Raw genomic sequence first — 16,246 nt, 5'->3', positions numbered from 1 at the left:
TTGACATCAGTTAGTGTGTAAAAAGTACTTGTTATTTAGTCACTTTGTCTGTATTCTAGCTAAACAATTAGTGAAAAAAGACGATAAACTGAAGTTCTCTATCCCTTGCCATCGTATAGTTTTTGTTAAAGCAACTGTGTGGCATTAAAAGGTCTTTTTCAGAATATTTCCATCAATTTGATGTATATTTGCTGCGCCGCCTTGACGTCAAATTTCTATATACCGTCGTTTTCAAATTCCTATTGCTTGGTAAATATATCTGTACTATATCCGTATTTCAACTCAAACACTAGTGAAACTTGATCAAACGTTAGTCACAATGAATAGCAAAATGGACATATATAATCTGATTTCTTTTAGTATAAGCTGCAAGTTTGCAGACACTTAGATAAACGATGTTTTAGTTTTCTTATTCTCCGAGTTTATGCTTGCGCCGGGTACCCCGACCACCGATTTGTTTATCTACTGTTGTAAACAAAATATTGAACATTTTTTAAATATTACTTTCTTTAATTATTTGTAAAGGTTTCTTCAATGTTCATGCCAATTTTCACCCTTATTCGTCACTTAGAAATGGAAATATCCGTGTTGTCTCAATAATTTCCGAACAACCCGCGTAATGAAGCCGATAACTGGTACAGTAAATCGTAAAAAGACGGCAAATTCGGGGCGTGCTAAGAAGGACAAAACAAGATGTTTTAGGTTCTAAATAATGATATTATCTAACAGATTGATAAATTACGAGTTCACCATTTTAAGTATGTCAAGTTTTATAAAGAAAAAAAGAAGAAATAATGAAAAACGAAAAAAAAACCGATAAATTTTAGCCGATAACTGGTACAGTGCCAGTGAAGACAGTTTCTGTATAATGTTTTATGACATTTTGATACGAGACAATTAAAAAACTCGCTAAAATGGGGGACAGTCATTTGACAATACCAAACATAGTCCTTTTGCGCTCATTTATAGCTTCTGGTAAAATTTGCTTATAAAATAATTTTGCTTGGTTCTCTATCAACAACTTTATGTTTAACAGTTGTTTACTTGCTTTAAAATTAAAAAATGTTAATTTAATAACAGTGACACCAGGAAATAGTCCAATTATAACCCAGTGTACGTCTATATTGGCCAATATTGACAGAACAGGCCAGAAGATGGAAAAATACCGATTTGTCACTGACTCATCTCAGCCAAACTCCACCAGGGTAGACACAATGTGGGTCAACCAAAATGACTATAACTACATCAATGTAGAATTTGCAGCTTTTTCCCTATCTCCAGAGAACATCGCGCAACCAAAATATATAACAGGTTTTAAATTTGGAATTGTGTCGGGGAAAATTCAAATCGATCTTCAAAAAGTAGACAGAAATGGTAATTAAAATTTTTGGTTATGTTTTAACCATGCAACACAAGTAATATATTATGTTTAGCAAGATTACTTGCAATTAACTGTTCATTTGAGGATACTTTTATTTTCATAAAATTATCCAATTATCGCGAATTGTTTTGTGGAGTACGAAGAAAAGACACAAATATTGATCCTATGGTGGTAACCAATTAAACCAAACCACCCATTAATATATAACTAACCCACTGTACATGTATGTTCATATTTACATTAAAAATTTTTAATGTTATTGTTTTCATAATAATTGACGTTTCAAATGTAGCTGTTTCATTATTAGATCCGAATCAGCCATTTGTAAGCCAAAACGAAACACAGAATTGCAGATATCAGCCAGGCTCTTTAAATCCGAACGACGATGTCTTCCATTGCAACTTCACGGACGAGAATTTTGACAGACTCTTGGAAAATGGAGACAAGTAAAACATAAGATTGTACAGGCTTTAATTTGCTTATATACATCCGTGTTCAAAGAGAATGTATGCAAATATGTGTAAAAAAGATAAGAAAAGAAAATCAGAATCATTTTGCATTGTTCAACATAGTCATAGTAAAGAAATAAAATGAGATAGGTAAATTAAAACACGTTAGACAGTAGGTATTATATATTTACAAGGATAGATTACTTGCGATATTTAGAAATTATTACCAAATGTAAAAAAATTAATTCAACTTACTACAGTTTGACGTTAACGGTCATTGCTGAAAACGGCGGATTTCGGGAATTGAATACTCCAACTGGACATACACAGGATTACTTCTACGGCCAATCTTCTACAAAATCGACCATGTTTCGTTTTGACTCTATCAAACCATATCATTGTCTCCTGGATAAACCTAATCCTTGTTCTTCAAAAGCCCTAGACGTAACAGAAGATATAACAAAGGTACAATGCATTACATAATAAGTTTGCATGCAAAAATCCTTTAAATTAGTTTTATTACTTGTATTCGATGATGCTGTGAATTATGATTGCATTTAGGGCGTTCTCATCATTAATACTTTAGAACTAAAATGCAGAATAACATTTTTAACCGTTGTCTTGAAGACTGTAAATTCCATACGACTATATTATAACTTTTTTTTCACAAACCAGTCTCCCATACGATTTTATTGGAACAACTGGATAGATAAGCTTTCTGGAATACATGGATACAAATTACAAGTCTTTCTGCTGAAATCAAACGTAACAACTCTTACAGAACCACGGCCTTGGAACCCTGATGAAGAAATATCTTTTAATAAAAGTGAATCAGGCTATACTTATGTTCCAAAGCAGAGTGGGATGTTTTCGTTTATTTTGAATGTCATAGATAATGCTAATAATACAAAATATGCGCGAACATTAGTACTATATGACCCGTCGTCGATTGTTACAGTGTCTTCAACTCCATTTTTTGCGACAACAGCAGAAGAAGAAACACATTATCGGTGGCAAAAATCTCTGAATAGTAGTATAACAATTTCATGGAAGGGACATTTCCAAAACAAATTTCATCATAACAGAGGACTTTTGAATCCTGTTGCACGCTATTTGCACTATGATTTCATGACAAAATACGAGAAAAAAGTCCCTTTAGAGCTGGATGATAAAACCGGTAACAGAACTTTGCAAAGAATTCCAAATGTGTTCGGTATAGTCAAATTTGAATATAACTTCAGAAACAGTAACCAAGGAAACACAACGCCGCTCTCCTGGATCCCCGTAAGCAAAGCTTTCTCAGAAAATCAAACATTCAATATCGGAAGAAGAGATGGAGATACTATAAACTTTTGGGTCAAAGCCACTGACGTACTGGGCAATCATGGAATCGACATGACACAAATATCCTTCGACTCAAGTCCCCCCGAAGACTTGAGAAAGGCTGATGTCATTTTCCAACGAAATGTTAAAGCAACCAATTTTAGTTTTTCCAGCCGGTAAGAAAAAAAAATCCCCTTTCTGACAATGTAACATGAATAAATTGTTGTGTTAATTTTTAAAAATGATATTGTTTTCTTTCAAGGCTTCTAGTAGACACATATGACAGAGATAGTGGTATCCATAAAATTAAATGGGAATTGATAGCAAACAACAGCAATATGGTGTTTAGAAGTGGCGAGATTCCAGGAAACAAAACAAATGTTAGTTTTAAGACACTACTAAGATTGATGAGTGATAATCAAGTGATAATATTAGAATTGACCTCTAAACTTTTAAGTGCAATTTTTGAGTTTGTGTTTTATGAACATGTTTTACTTGTTAATTGGTTTCCAGAAGGAACTTGGGCGAAAGCTTGGATATCAAATTCCAAAGGGGGACTTTTATTATTACACGCATTATCTCGATATCAACAACTGCTGGATGGTTGTTTCAAAGGAAAAGTTCGCCACTGAGTTTGTTTTGTTGAAATTGACTGTATTCAACATGGCGATGGAACACACCCAGTATAACATGACAGTAATTGCTATTTTACTTATCACAACAATCTAAATTATCAATTTGAATTTTGTTACAAAGTTGTGAGTTTACGTTAAATGTACGTTATTTTTTTCCTGGTAGATAACAGATTTGGCCTCACTTGATGGAATGGATGAATGTAATGTTTTCTAAGATCCTGAAATTTTCATTCAGCGGAGAAATATAATCTTTTTCAAGAACTGGTACTTTTTAAAATATACATCAATTGAAATTGCTTTGTTACAGATTCTGGACCAATAAATCTCACAATAGCTGCTACGTACGACAACGGTGTCCGTCTAAAGTGGGTGCTGCCCCCTACATGTTATGAAAGGACAACGATTATTGTGAAGTCATTGTCTATAAATGGTCGGCTTCTAACATGGACTGTCGACAAGAACGCAGACTGGTTTGACTTGACTGGATTGGACCCAGAGACGAATTACAATTTGTCGTTAATTACGAATTATGGAAGTCAGATGAGTGATCCAGTTGTATTGCAGTTCCGTACAATAGCCTCCCCTGCTGCTCTTACAGGAGGAGCCATCGCAGGAATAAGCATTGGTAACATTCATATTAAAGTTCATTTTCTAGGTTTTATTTCCATATCATAGAAATGTTTTAATTCTAAGCTCTGTTTTTTCTGATTTTATGAATAAGACATTTAAACATATCAAGCGTAAAACTATTTGCTCCCTCCTTAAAAATCAAATCGATTATCACAGCTGCACATACATGTATAACCAAAATATATTCTAATCATATTTCAATGTGTAGCATTCCTGATTCTTCTTGGGATCATTGTTGCCATGGTCGTTCTCTGGAGACTTGGGCGACTATCCGTAATCAAAGAAGATATACAGAGACGGGCCACTGTGGTCCGAAAGAACATTGCTAATCGCTTTTCAGCTGCACATATAGTAAGCAGTGCTGTGAGTTTAAAAGGAACTTACAATATACTTTTATCTTCCATGAACAGATTTATACAAGAGAATATATTTCAAATCATCTTAACCTCTACTTGTACATTTTGATAATATTAATGTAAGTCGAATTGAAGTTAATGAATAAATAAGACAAGCGCGTACCATAAACATTTTAAATTTTCTTATTCATTTATATAGAAAAGTGTAACAGAAAGTATGCACCCCTTCCACCGACCAGTTAAGCAAAAATTTTGCTTTTAAACCACTGGCCCAGAAAAAAATTTGATCGGACATAATTTTAATTCAAAAACTTGGTCGTGGGTTGTAAGTTCCTTTCTAAAATGCAGCTCATGTACTCTTGTCAGAAAATAATTACATTACGAAACGAGGATAAAATGAAACACGCAAAATGTTTTATATTATTTTAGAATGAAACTTATGGATGTGATGATATATATGTTTATGGCCAAATGGAGTTTAACGAGACAGACAGCAAGTTTATTTCGAGTAATGATATTGTTCTTGACGTCATGTTGACGAGTGGAAGATTTGCAGACATTTATAAGGCTCGATACTTACCCCACAACAACAAAGCAAAACAAAATGTCATCGCAAAAACTCTCAAAAGTAAGAGAAATATAATTCTGTCAGTTGATTCCTAATGAATATAGATTTATGCAATAGCTATGTTTCAAAAACAATATTCATTTTTTAATTTTTTTTAATTTATATATTTTAAAGGTGGATACAGTGAAGAAAACTTGCTGATGATGAAAGCAAAAATCAATTTCTTTGCCAAAGAAGTGGGAGACCATCCTAACATTATCAGTTTTATCGGCGCTGTCGTTGACAATGATGCCTGTAAGGATCTAAGATTATAAATACATATTAATGAGGATTTTAAGAGAGACTTTTTATATTAATTTTTTTAAATATCAAATTCGTCTGAAATATAAGTACGAGATCGAATAATTATACAAAAAGGAAAAAAAGACAGTTGATCTATACTAAGATTAAGCGACAATATATTATAAACATGTTTTCATATCGTAGTTGGGCCGTATATGGTTCTCGAATATTGCCAAAATGGTCAACTTAGAGACTGGCTGTTGCAACAAAAGAATAAATCAACAGAGGAAACAGTAGAACTGCTTTACCGAATATCTTACGGAATTTCAAAAGGAATGTATTACCTTGAAATCAAAAAGGTAATCGATATAACCTGTATCTTTGTGAATGTAAGTGCGTTTAATGTCCTTCCATATACTTAATGTAATTAAGATTTGTTTAAAACAATTTTTTCCATATTGTATTTAGTTGCTCCATAAAAGATTAGCTGCCAGGAACGTGTTGTTGAACGCAGAGTTGGAGCCAAAAATTTCAGGGTTTGGCCCTGAACCACCACAACCTCAAAACAACGAAAGAGATGGTGATACTGAAGACAAGGTGTGCTTACCTTTATCAAAACCTTAAAACATTATTTGTTTCACAAGGAAACATAGAGAAAGAAAATGATACGATAGACGAAAGTGGTATGCGTCATTAAAATAATTCAATTTTGTGTGTTACTTTAGGAACGTATTCCAGTGAAATGGACAGCCCCAGAATGTCTCACTTCCATGAAATATGCGACTTCCAAAAGTGATGTGTGGTCCTTTGGGATCGTTTTGTGGGAAATATTTAGTTTGGGTATGTACGAACTATATGTAAGCTTTATAAAATTTAATAGCTGATAAATTTTGTGTAAAATCTAAATGTTTATTTTATCTATATTTATCAAAGATATATAAATCAATTGCTTGCTAGGAAAATTAACGCCAAAAAGAGAATATTTTTTTAATTAAAAAAGGCGAGATAGGAATATCATCAACGACAGAATGGTTTCGTATTAGATAATAAACACTTCTTTATGCTCAATAGGTCCAAATGTAATCATGTTAATCGAAGTCGAACAAAGAAAAAGGCACACATATCGACATTAAATCTATTTATATATAGTAGTTGCGTGTATACTTTTCTTTGTGACGCAGGAGACACTCCTTATCCAGGAATACGCAGTAGAGATTTAATTTCTCTCGTCAAAAATGGCCAAAGAATGAAAAGACCAGAGTTTGCAAATGATTTGTAAGTCAGCTACTTAGTTCGAATATTGAGCTTTGTGATATGCTTTTAAATATTGGTTTTTGTAATCAATAGATACATAATGTGCTATACGAAATTTTGAAAAAACCAATATGTAGAACTATCAATTACAAAAAGGGCAGAACAAATGTGTTACCATTTTGAATTATATTTTGCCAGTTACTATGGGGTCATGGCGAAATGTTGGAGAGGAAAGCCAAAACAGAGACCGAGCTTCAAAGACATTTCGACGGATATTGGAAAAACCTTCAACGTAGCACCTTCGGATGAATATTACTACTACTCGGAAAAATGACATTATATGATAGAAAAACCATAGTTCAACGATACATGTAACACAGAATCAAAGAAACAAACTTTTGCAAGAAATCGTCTAGGCAAACAGTGATTGTTTTAGCTGTAAAACAGTGCATTTAAACAAAACTCAATCTACTGAATAGTAATTCATTTTAAATTGGTTTTCTTATTCTATATACTGTATTTGATCAGCCGGTAGTAAAAATACATATACAGTGTAATGAAAAGGGCTATGCTCATTAAATTCATCATCTTTCACAAAGACCTTTACATTTTCTTATGAAATTTTGAAAATAATTATGAATAACTAGTATTCAGAATTCTTTTTCTGTTGACATATGCATGGTTTAATGTATATAGTAAACAAAACGAAGCATTAATCAGTCCTCTTTTAGTTCTGAGTGACTAATATGGATTCCAGTGTTCTGTCTCGTCTGTAATAGATATGCAAATATATCGTTAATCTATATATAGCTACATTTATGCTATTTGTATAGAATTTACTTCTCTAATATTTGACATCTAGCACTCAAATACAGTGTAACATAAAAAAATAATCCAGGCTTTTAAAGAAAAAATATCAAATTATTTTTAAGTGTAAAAACAATTCCACAGCTTTTTTTTTTGGATTAGTTCTCTTATCCGCTGATTTTCATGTTCATGATAAGCTTGCAAAGAAAAATTTAGCCTAACATCAACATTTAAGTTCTTTTTTATTCATAAAAAAGAACTTAAACGTTTTATAAATATAGTTTTGCATCCAAAGTTATACGGCTATCAAAAATGTTTATATTTTCAAGAAGGAAAATAAAATGTAAATGATGTAGCTTTAATTTGATACCTATATTTTTCCTTCAGCTTATTGTATATGTAATATGTTATTTGATTTTGTTATAAATATATGCAATAAATGAAGTTAATTGGTCAGTTTTTATAATATTTATAAGCGGCTTGTCCATACACTAATCGTTTAAGTTAGCATTTTCATCACCTTTTGACCATTTTTGATTAATAAAAATACACATCCCTGTTAGAGAAGTAAAACTCATTATATCGACGCAAGAAGAAAACTTTAAGATTTTTCAACAGATTTTATACAGACTTTCGAATAATCTGACATCTTTTATCATTCGGATGTCCCTTTTTAACACCTTTGACATTTTTTACCGTTATTATCCGTTAGTATACTTACGTCGCTTGCAATTCAAAATTCCTGCATACATTTTTTTTAAGCCGTGTATTGAGATCTGACAAGATAGATGGTGCGTTTTATTGGAGACATTTTTTTAAAAAACTTTTAAACGAAAAATCATTTATAAATACTAATTTATGTTATAGCAATTAATTAAGAAATATACAACATTAAGATTGTGACTGTCTCAAAGGGCCCCGCTTTAAAATGAACAATATGTTGAAAAGCATTTCAGAGAATCTTGCTTTGACCTTGACCTATATAACTTTTTTCTAGCTGGCATAAGACTTTTAATTTAATCTCATTACCCCTTGCATAAAGGATTTTTTGTTCAACCTGAGCAAGCTAGATTACGGAAATGGTAAATAATCTACGGTGCTGATTACAACTTTTAATAATTTAAAACATATGTTTTATCAACCGAGTGATGCTTTATCAAATACTTCCAGCCTGAACATTTAAAAAAAAGCTCTTTAATGACCTAGTTTTTGTCTTAGACTTACCTGTATATTCCATTCACCATTTCTACTACCTATCAGAGGACAGATATCCGGCCTCATATGATGTGTATTGAAATCTTTTTCATGAAATGGCATTATAACAAAATATAAACTCAAGTGACAGTGAGGCTATAAGCAAATTTTTACATACTAATATTGATATCGTGACTATAGTAAATCGTGAGGTCAGATGTTAAACACCCTAACTATGATTAACTGTTGTACCCGCTCTAAAATCAGTCTTACACTCGACTTGACGCTCAAGGAACGCATCTAATCGTATTGTAGACGCAGTGATAAGTCAACTGCGCGTGCACGGAAACCTCTCGGGGTCCTTCGGGATCTCACTGCGTGTCTATCGCGCTCACACTGCGCATTCACAGCGTTTGAACAAGTTGTTTTTCATTTGGCTGCGTTCACACAGCGACCCAAAAGAGCTGTTGCTGCGTTCATAGCGCTCTCTTGACGTTTCTTCTGCGTTCATTAGCGTTTGTACGGCGCTCCAACGGCGTTTCTAGTGCGTTGTCTTCCAGACCACGAAAACTCAAACAATGGCTGTTGTACAATAGCAAGTGATGTAGTAATTATCAAACGGGATGTGGACGACTCTGTAAAAAGTAATATTCAAGGACCTATCAAAGAACATAGATGAAATTCATGCCATTTGGTTCTGATGTTTTCACATCTTTTCTATGTTGTCTAACAACTTATAACGGATCTTTTTGTAGACCTGAGTACTAAGAGTTCTGTCCTATTCCTTCACAAATTATTTAGAAGTTACGTTTCAATTGCAATGTACTTATTCATTATAATTATTGAAAATAAAAGTTTGAAAAAAATCAAACTTTATCTGATTTAAAATGTGTATCCCTTGTATATAGCTTTATCTATTTTAGGAAAAAAGTTTGCTTACTTTTTTACCTAATGAAATAAATATTCAGAGAAGTTTTAATTTAATCTTTGATTCACTGTAGTGTGAAAATAACCTGTTAGAATTTATAAGAGTAATCGATGTTTAAATATGAAAATCTTTTGACAACGACTTGTCAATATAAAATCCTGTTCAAATGATATTTTTTCGTAATCACACAAAAATCCAATAATATATCATTAAGTGACAAATATAATCCAGACATGAAAAAAAAGAAAATTAAAAATTGGGACGTTAGATGATCTCTTCCTCGTTCAGACAAATACATGTGACTACTAGGGTATCTCAGTGTGCTAAATTAAAAAAGAAAATCCCATGGCAAATACTTTTCATAATATACCATATCCCCTGTCGTCGCAAACCACGGTCAATATGTACATGCATGATCCCCTTCCAACGGAGAGCTTTGTGGACTCCAGACCGTTCTTTGAGACTATGCATATACATGTACCCATATGTTGATCACAACACTGTTCGACTGCAGATATTCATCGATAAGAAAAGCTCCGCTTTGCGAACGCCCTATAGTGAACAGTCTGTCCCCAACCGTCGTGTCGTTGATCAAAGGGTGTAAGGTTACATTGAATAAAGTTTCTAGGTCAAGGTCAAATGAGACACGAACATTTTTTAAGTTTGTATATACTCTTCCTTTAGCCCTATCTGGTTTATACTTCACGTCAACAGAGCTTTTTTAAAGGGTTTGCAGAGACCTTGAAACTTGGTTCAAAGGCTTTCAATGTTAAATGTGAAGGTCATAGCAGATCTCTTTAAAATTCATTGTAAACTATAATTTGTTTCACATTGATTTAGTCCTGCTCAAATTAGCTTTAAGGTAAGGTTGGATGGGCTTGAATTAAAATTCTATGCCAACTGGAAATTTCTAAGTCATAGGCTAAGGTCAAATCAAAATTCTATAAAAAATATTTGATCATATTGTCCAAAATTTCAGCGGGACATTCGAGATGGTCACCATCGCAATTATGACTTGTACATTTAACATTTTCTATTCAACATGTAATTAATGTTCTAATTATATTGGCAAACACTAATAAAATTGATCACTTTTTTGTTTCAAATATTATTATTTCATATAAAAAGTTTTGGATCCGTTATCTAAACACCTTACCATACATCTGCAGTAATTGACTGCTTTTAAAACATGTAGTTTTATTTATGCAACAAATATAATTTTCAGTTTCAGAAACATTTTACTTAAATACATCGTCTATCCGACTGAAAAAGAACACTGTGGTAATATTGTAATATGCCTTGGCTTTTACAAAGTTCCTGGTTATCAGTAACCCTATTTTGAACAAAGAACTTTAAGAGGCATTCCTTGTATAGATAACGCTGTTCAATACTTATGTTTTGCAAGTGGGTCATTGGTGATTGATGCAAAATTCCAAAGTTTATTTATATAGCTTGAAATTAATTACTTTAACTCTTGGTGGGCTTTCATTTGAGCCAATGAACACGTTATGTTTTAAGATTCAGATAACATCATTATTTAGTTTTAAACAGACGATCACGATTCAGACACCTAAACACGGGTATGTCCCGTCAGGTTTCTTTAAAATGTTTGCAAACACTTCAAATTGGCATGTTAGCGAGAGAAAGACAAGGACCAGGAAAAACCGTGTTATAGAGTACCATGCAGTGAAAACCAAGAAAACAATGCAGTGTTATTATCTTCCGCAATAATTAAAAAGGCCGTTTAAAAATATGATTTTATCATTCATAAATAATAGGCTATTATGTTGAATTTCATGTAACAATTCTGCTTTTTATTAGAACCACTGAGCTGTGAAAGAACATAAATATATATTTGAGAACTCGTAAAATGTCATTTTCTAAAAATAATAATAGTAAGTACAATCGCCAATAACTTAAGCACATTAATAAAAATTTTTATGTCATAAGTGTAAAAATTTAAAATTTATTATAAAAAGATTATAAGGTTCATACAGGGTAATTTATCATACATAGCTTTTAACAAATTGATTTGCTTAGAGATACACTTACATAAAAGTATGTCATCACGTTTTTGAATTTGTTTTCAGATATCTGTAATATTCTATAGATATTAAATTTTAAAATGCAATAACATTATCGAAAGACCTCAGAAATTGTGCAATTAAAAACTGGCAACGTAGCAAAGAAGACTTTATGGAGAAGACTAGTTCATAAACATATTGCTTATTAAAACAACATGTGTCCTTTCCGACATATTTCATTTTATCAAATGAAATATATCTTTCATATTTTATTTGATAAAATGAAATATATTGGAAAGGACAGTAGTTTCGTGCCCACTCTAACAAGGCCGTATGTGAAAATTCGTTGCATGCGAGCGATTTTGTCAAGAAGCTTTCACAGAAAAGTACAACAATTCTCGAAATATACTACAGGTATTCAACTTTTAGAAATAAAAACCAGCAATGTTCTTAAAAGTCTTGGTCATGCGTTTCTCTAAGCATAACTTTAGTGTTGACATAGGTCGATCTTTCTTTAGATTTAGTAAAATAACTTACTTCATTTTATGTAACCTGGATTGTCATGCGTTGTCCATCGCACGTCGTCCATTAACAATTTTACCTTCCTCTTGAAAACTATTAGGCCAATTATTTTTTTTTTTGGTTTGAAGCATCTCTCGGATATGAGTATAGATTGTTAAATTGATGACCATGTCATCCCCAGGACCCCATTGTCGGGGCCAAATAAAACAAAAGTCTCAAAATCTTCTTTTCTACTCCCACTTGTGTTGGAAAAAACTAAATACATGTTAATGACCTATACTACAATTGTGAATTCATGGCCACTGGTACAGGGAATCATTTCCTATGTTAGAACCAATATGTATTAAATTTAAAAAAAAAATCTCTCTCTAATCCCTTATCCAATTTATTCGTCCATGAGACCCTTTACTAATATTTTGAAATTCATTGTATATGTGTCAAGACTTCAGGCTTGTATATGTGTCAAGACTTCAGGCCCTAATATTTCTGCGTAATTCACGTATCTTGGGTCAGAGGTTAATTTCATTTGCCCATGGGACAGGTTTTGGTGCTTTTTTATTGGCGGGGGTGGGGGTGGGTGGGTGTTACAAATATGGCCGTTTCGTTAATGTACATGTTCTTTTCGATCACTCGAGTCACTTGGGTAATCTATTGCGGTCATTTTTTTTTATGGAAATCTACTTTAATTTCCTATGCATTGGATGCTTGTAAAAATTAAGTTTCCATATTTGTGCATTAAATATAAAAAAAAGAATTTGATAATATAAAAGACTGGCCATTGAAGGCCTGTAGGTCTTTTTTACCAATATCTTTTGCACCTGAAATTGTCCGGGATTCTTTTGAACCTTACCCCCTTTAATGAATGTTTATAACAACAAATGTGGATAGGGGTTAAGACTTCAAAATGAAGCTTAAAATGCAAAAATGAGACCCTCTGACAGGCCAATCTAAGGGCTATGGTAATCAGGTTACCATCAAGGCATGTAGGTTTTCTCTTTTATATACAATTTGATTATTAAATTAAATGAATTGAATTGTATCAATTTTATAGACACATTATCTTTAACATCCAAAAAAATATTGTTGATTTGAGGCATCCATGGTATAATTGTAAAATTTATCACTTAATCATCCCGTGAGCCTCATGGGGGGGGGGGGGGGGGGGGGCAAAATGTGATTTGCTACAAAGGCTAATTTTAGAGTAATCTTTTCTTTTCAAACACTTGGAGGAAAAACTTAACAAACTGCTATCTTTTAAAAAAGGACTACAATTCGTGCACCACATGCATGTGTTTCAAACGGAAACACGATAACCTTAAAATGGTCAGAGATTTCAACGACTCTAGCCCCCTGCTTTTATATGAAGACATCTACAGAGAAGACCTCTAATTGCAAATTAAAGTGTTATGATGCATATTATAGTAGCAAGCCTAGATTAAGTGTCTTTAATCACTAAATTTATATATTGTATATTTCACGTACAACGCTGACTTTTACTTCAGAATTAAGCATAATTATGAACTATTTTAATAAAGAATGCATGTTTAGTATTAAGCATTCGGCAAAATTACTATTTGCACACACATTATGCTTCGCACTACCTTAACTATGCAGCTTCTCTAAATTGAATTCATTTTTCGGTGCATTTCTCTTGAAATGTACTCTTAAATACAGTGAAACAAATAATTATTTTTCAATGATGTATTATATAAAGTAACATAATTATTTAATCGTGCTTAAATGCATTAAAAGTTAAATCGGGAGGTACCCAAAGTACTATAAAATTTAGGTAAGCAATTCCGGAAAACAACAAAACAACACAAATATAAGCTATTTGAAGAATGAAGCTGTCAGCCCATATCACGTGCCGATCATTTCTTTAAAAGGAATATTTTGTTTCTGTACTGTTCACTGACAATTTTACAAGTATAGTGCCTTTGAACATATTTATATGACATGGAGTCCCAATTCAGATTAACGTGTGCTAGTCTGGTTCCCTTAGCTATCCGGAGGAATAAGTCCAGCTCATGTGCAAGCTGAATTTCCCCCCACAGCATCCGGTTTAACCTTGCTTATATATTTCCTACGTGAACCCCGGTGTCCACACAAATAAATCGGCATAAAGTCCATTAAACACTCAATCAAAAAAGTGAACTCCATGGACTATGGACAAGAGATTCATGTTCTAATACAAGGGAGTCTTAAATTGAGATTTAGACTCCAAAATGAAGATTAAAATACAATGCAATCATGAGATTCCTTGACATGCCCATTTCTGGGAATGGTACTTAGGTGACTAAAAAGGCACGTGGGCTTCTTGTAAAGTAGAGGTACTGTGAGCGAGTTCTGAAATGATACCCCCGCTAAAAATATAAAAACTTGCGTATTTCTCTATTAGAAAGTAACGGACGCACCATTTTTTTAAAGACCTTGAACTTGCAAAAATGACCAAAGCTCACGATCATGACCTATCTACAAGCCACAAGCAATCCTTGTGTCAGAATTTAGCTTCTTATAATTTTTCATTACAAGTTATAGCCTAGACAGGAATAATGCATTATTTTCATGATGGTATTGAATTTGCACAACTTAACCTGGGTCAAGTTCATGAAACGCTCTCAGGACATAAGCGATCTTTATGTGAAGCAGGAACGTCCAATGTCTCTCAATAAGAATGGTATAGACCAGACACAAATTTTGCACTTTTCCTTCCAGTGACCTTGAACATTCGCAAATGACCCTCGGTCAAAATCATCACACACCCTCAGGTTATAAGCAATCTTTGTGTGAAGAAAGATTTTATAATGTTTCTCCATAAGAAAGATATAGACTGGACAAGAATTTTTCACTTCTTCTTCTGGTTACCTTGAACTTGCCCAAATTGCATGGGGTCAAAACAACGACACATCCTTAAGTCATAAGCAATATAAACATTGTGTGAAGTAGAAACTTTCAATGTTTCGCCATAAAAAAATGAAGACCTGACAAGATTGCACAGACAGACGAACGGACAGACAGAAAAAGATGATTTCTATATACCCCAAACTTTTTTTTCGGGTTGTGGGGGTGGGGTGTAATAAAACCTTGGTATTTTACAGAAATCAAAGAAACTACATATATTAAAAAAATAAAAAGGTGACAGTGACTCACTAGAACTGCATTTATAAAATCTTTATTTATTCAAAATATTTTTGTTACTGCAAAACAAGACTTTGTTTCTTATGTTAATATTCTTTCCCTGCTGAGTAAAGCATGTCAGCAGAGTATGAAATTCTATTTTTTTCTAAATCAAATCATCTGTTTCAAACTACAATTGTCATTCTGAATGGTAAAATGGCTAACTAAAATGTGATGTATTTAACGCTTCCTAAGCTTTTGAATACATATCAGACAATAAGATAAACTGTAAAATTTACACGTCATTGTGACATGTTTGTTTTTTCGTTTTATTTAGTCGCTTTACCTGCAATATTTCTTTCTTATATTTTTCGTGTGGCCTGAAATCAATGATATTGTTATACTAAGTACATTGAAATAATAAATAAATGTAATCATTTTTATTGTACTGTTTTATTTGAAATGGGTTTACCGTTTACAAACTTCAAAAAAACTCGTGAACCATAAAATGTCTTTTTAAACTTCCAGGATATGCCTTATTTAAAGTTAGATATATTACAATAAGATGCATCAAAATGATTCATGTCAAGAGTTCTCGTGGTTCCATTTGAGGATCCTTGTCACGTCGTGAGGGAGCTCTGTGCGTGAATACATCACTATTTATTTTCAAATTTCATATCAATGCATATATAGGTTACATCGTTAAAAACAACTGATAAGATTGTTTTCGCTTATCTCATTGGGTCCAAATTTAAACTTCCTCTTTGGTTAAGCAA

General features: G+C 32.8%; 1 protein-coding gene across 1 annotated transcript in view; it reads left to right on the top strand.

Annotated features, from left to right (window-relative positions):
• Positions 1-8,129, top strand: part of LOC105341969 (uncharacterized) — a 40,285-nt gene extending 32,156 nt beyond the window's left edge. The window contains exons 11-26 of the mRNA XM_034467735.2: positions 1,081-1,374; positions 1,689-1,827; positions 2,091-2,295; positions 2,506-3,329; positions 3,416-3,533; positions 3,667-3,849; positions 3,952-3,988; positions 4,096-4,413; positions 4,627-4,769; positions 5,204-5,402; positions 5,517-5,636; positions 5,829-5,983; positions 6,093-6,221; positions 6,350-6,464; positions 6,806-6,899; positions 7,077-8,129. Of these exons, the coding sequence (XP_034323626.2) occupies positions 1,081-1,374; positions 1,689-1,827; positions 2,091-2,295; positions 2,506-3,329; positions 3,416-3,533; positions 3,667-3,849; positions 3,952-3,988; positions 4,096-4,413; positions 4,627-4,769; positions 5,204-5,402; positions 5,517-5,636; positions 5,829-5,983; positions 6,093-6,221; positions 6,350-6,464; positions 6,806-6,899; positions 7,077-7,212 (3,209 nt within the window). The 3' untranslated portion in view covers positions 7,213-8,129. The remainder of the gene's footprint in view (positions 1-1,080; positions 1,375-1,688; positions 1,828-2,090; positions 2,296-2,505; positions 3,330-3,415; positions 3,534-3,666; positions 3,850-3,951; positions 3,989-4,095; positions 4,414-4,626; positions 4,770-5,203; positions 5,403-5,516; positions 5,637-5,828; positions 5,984-6,092; positions 6,222-6,349; positions 6,465-6,805; positions 6,900-7,076) is intronic.
• The last annotated feature ends 8,117 nt before the right edge of the window (positions 8,130-16,246 follow it).

The sequence above is a fragment of the Magallana gigas genome, chromosome 6 (genome assembly GCF_963853765.1).
Source record: "Magallana gigas chromosome 6, xbMagGiga1.1, whole genome shotgun sequence".
In the NCBI taxonomy this organism is placed as follows: Eukaryota; Metazoa; Mollusca; class Bivalvia; order Ostreida; family Ostreidae; genus Magallana; species Magallana gigas.
This window is presented reverse-complemented; position numbering and strand designations above follow the sequence as displayed.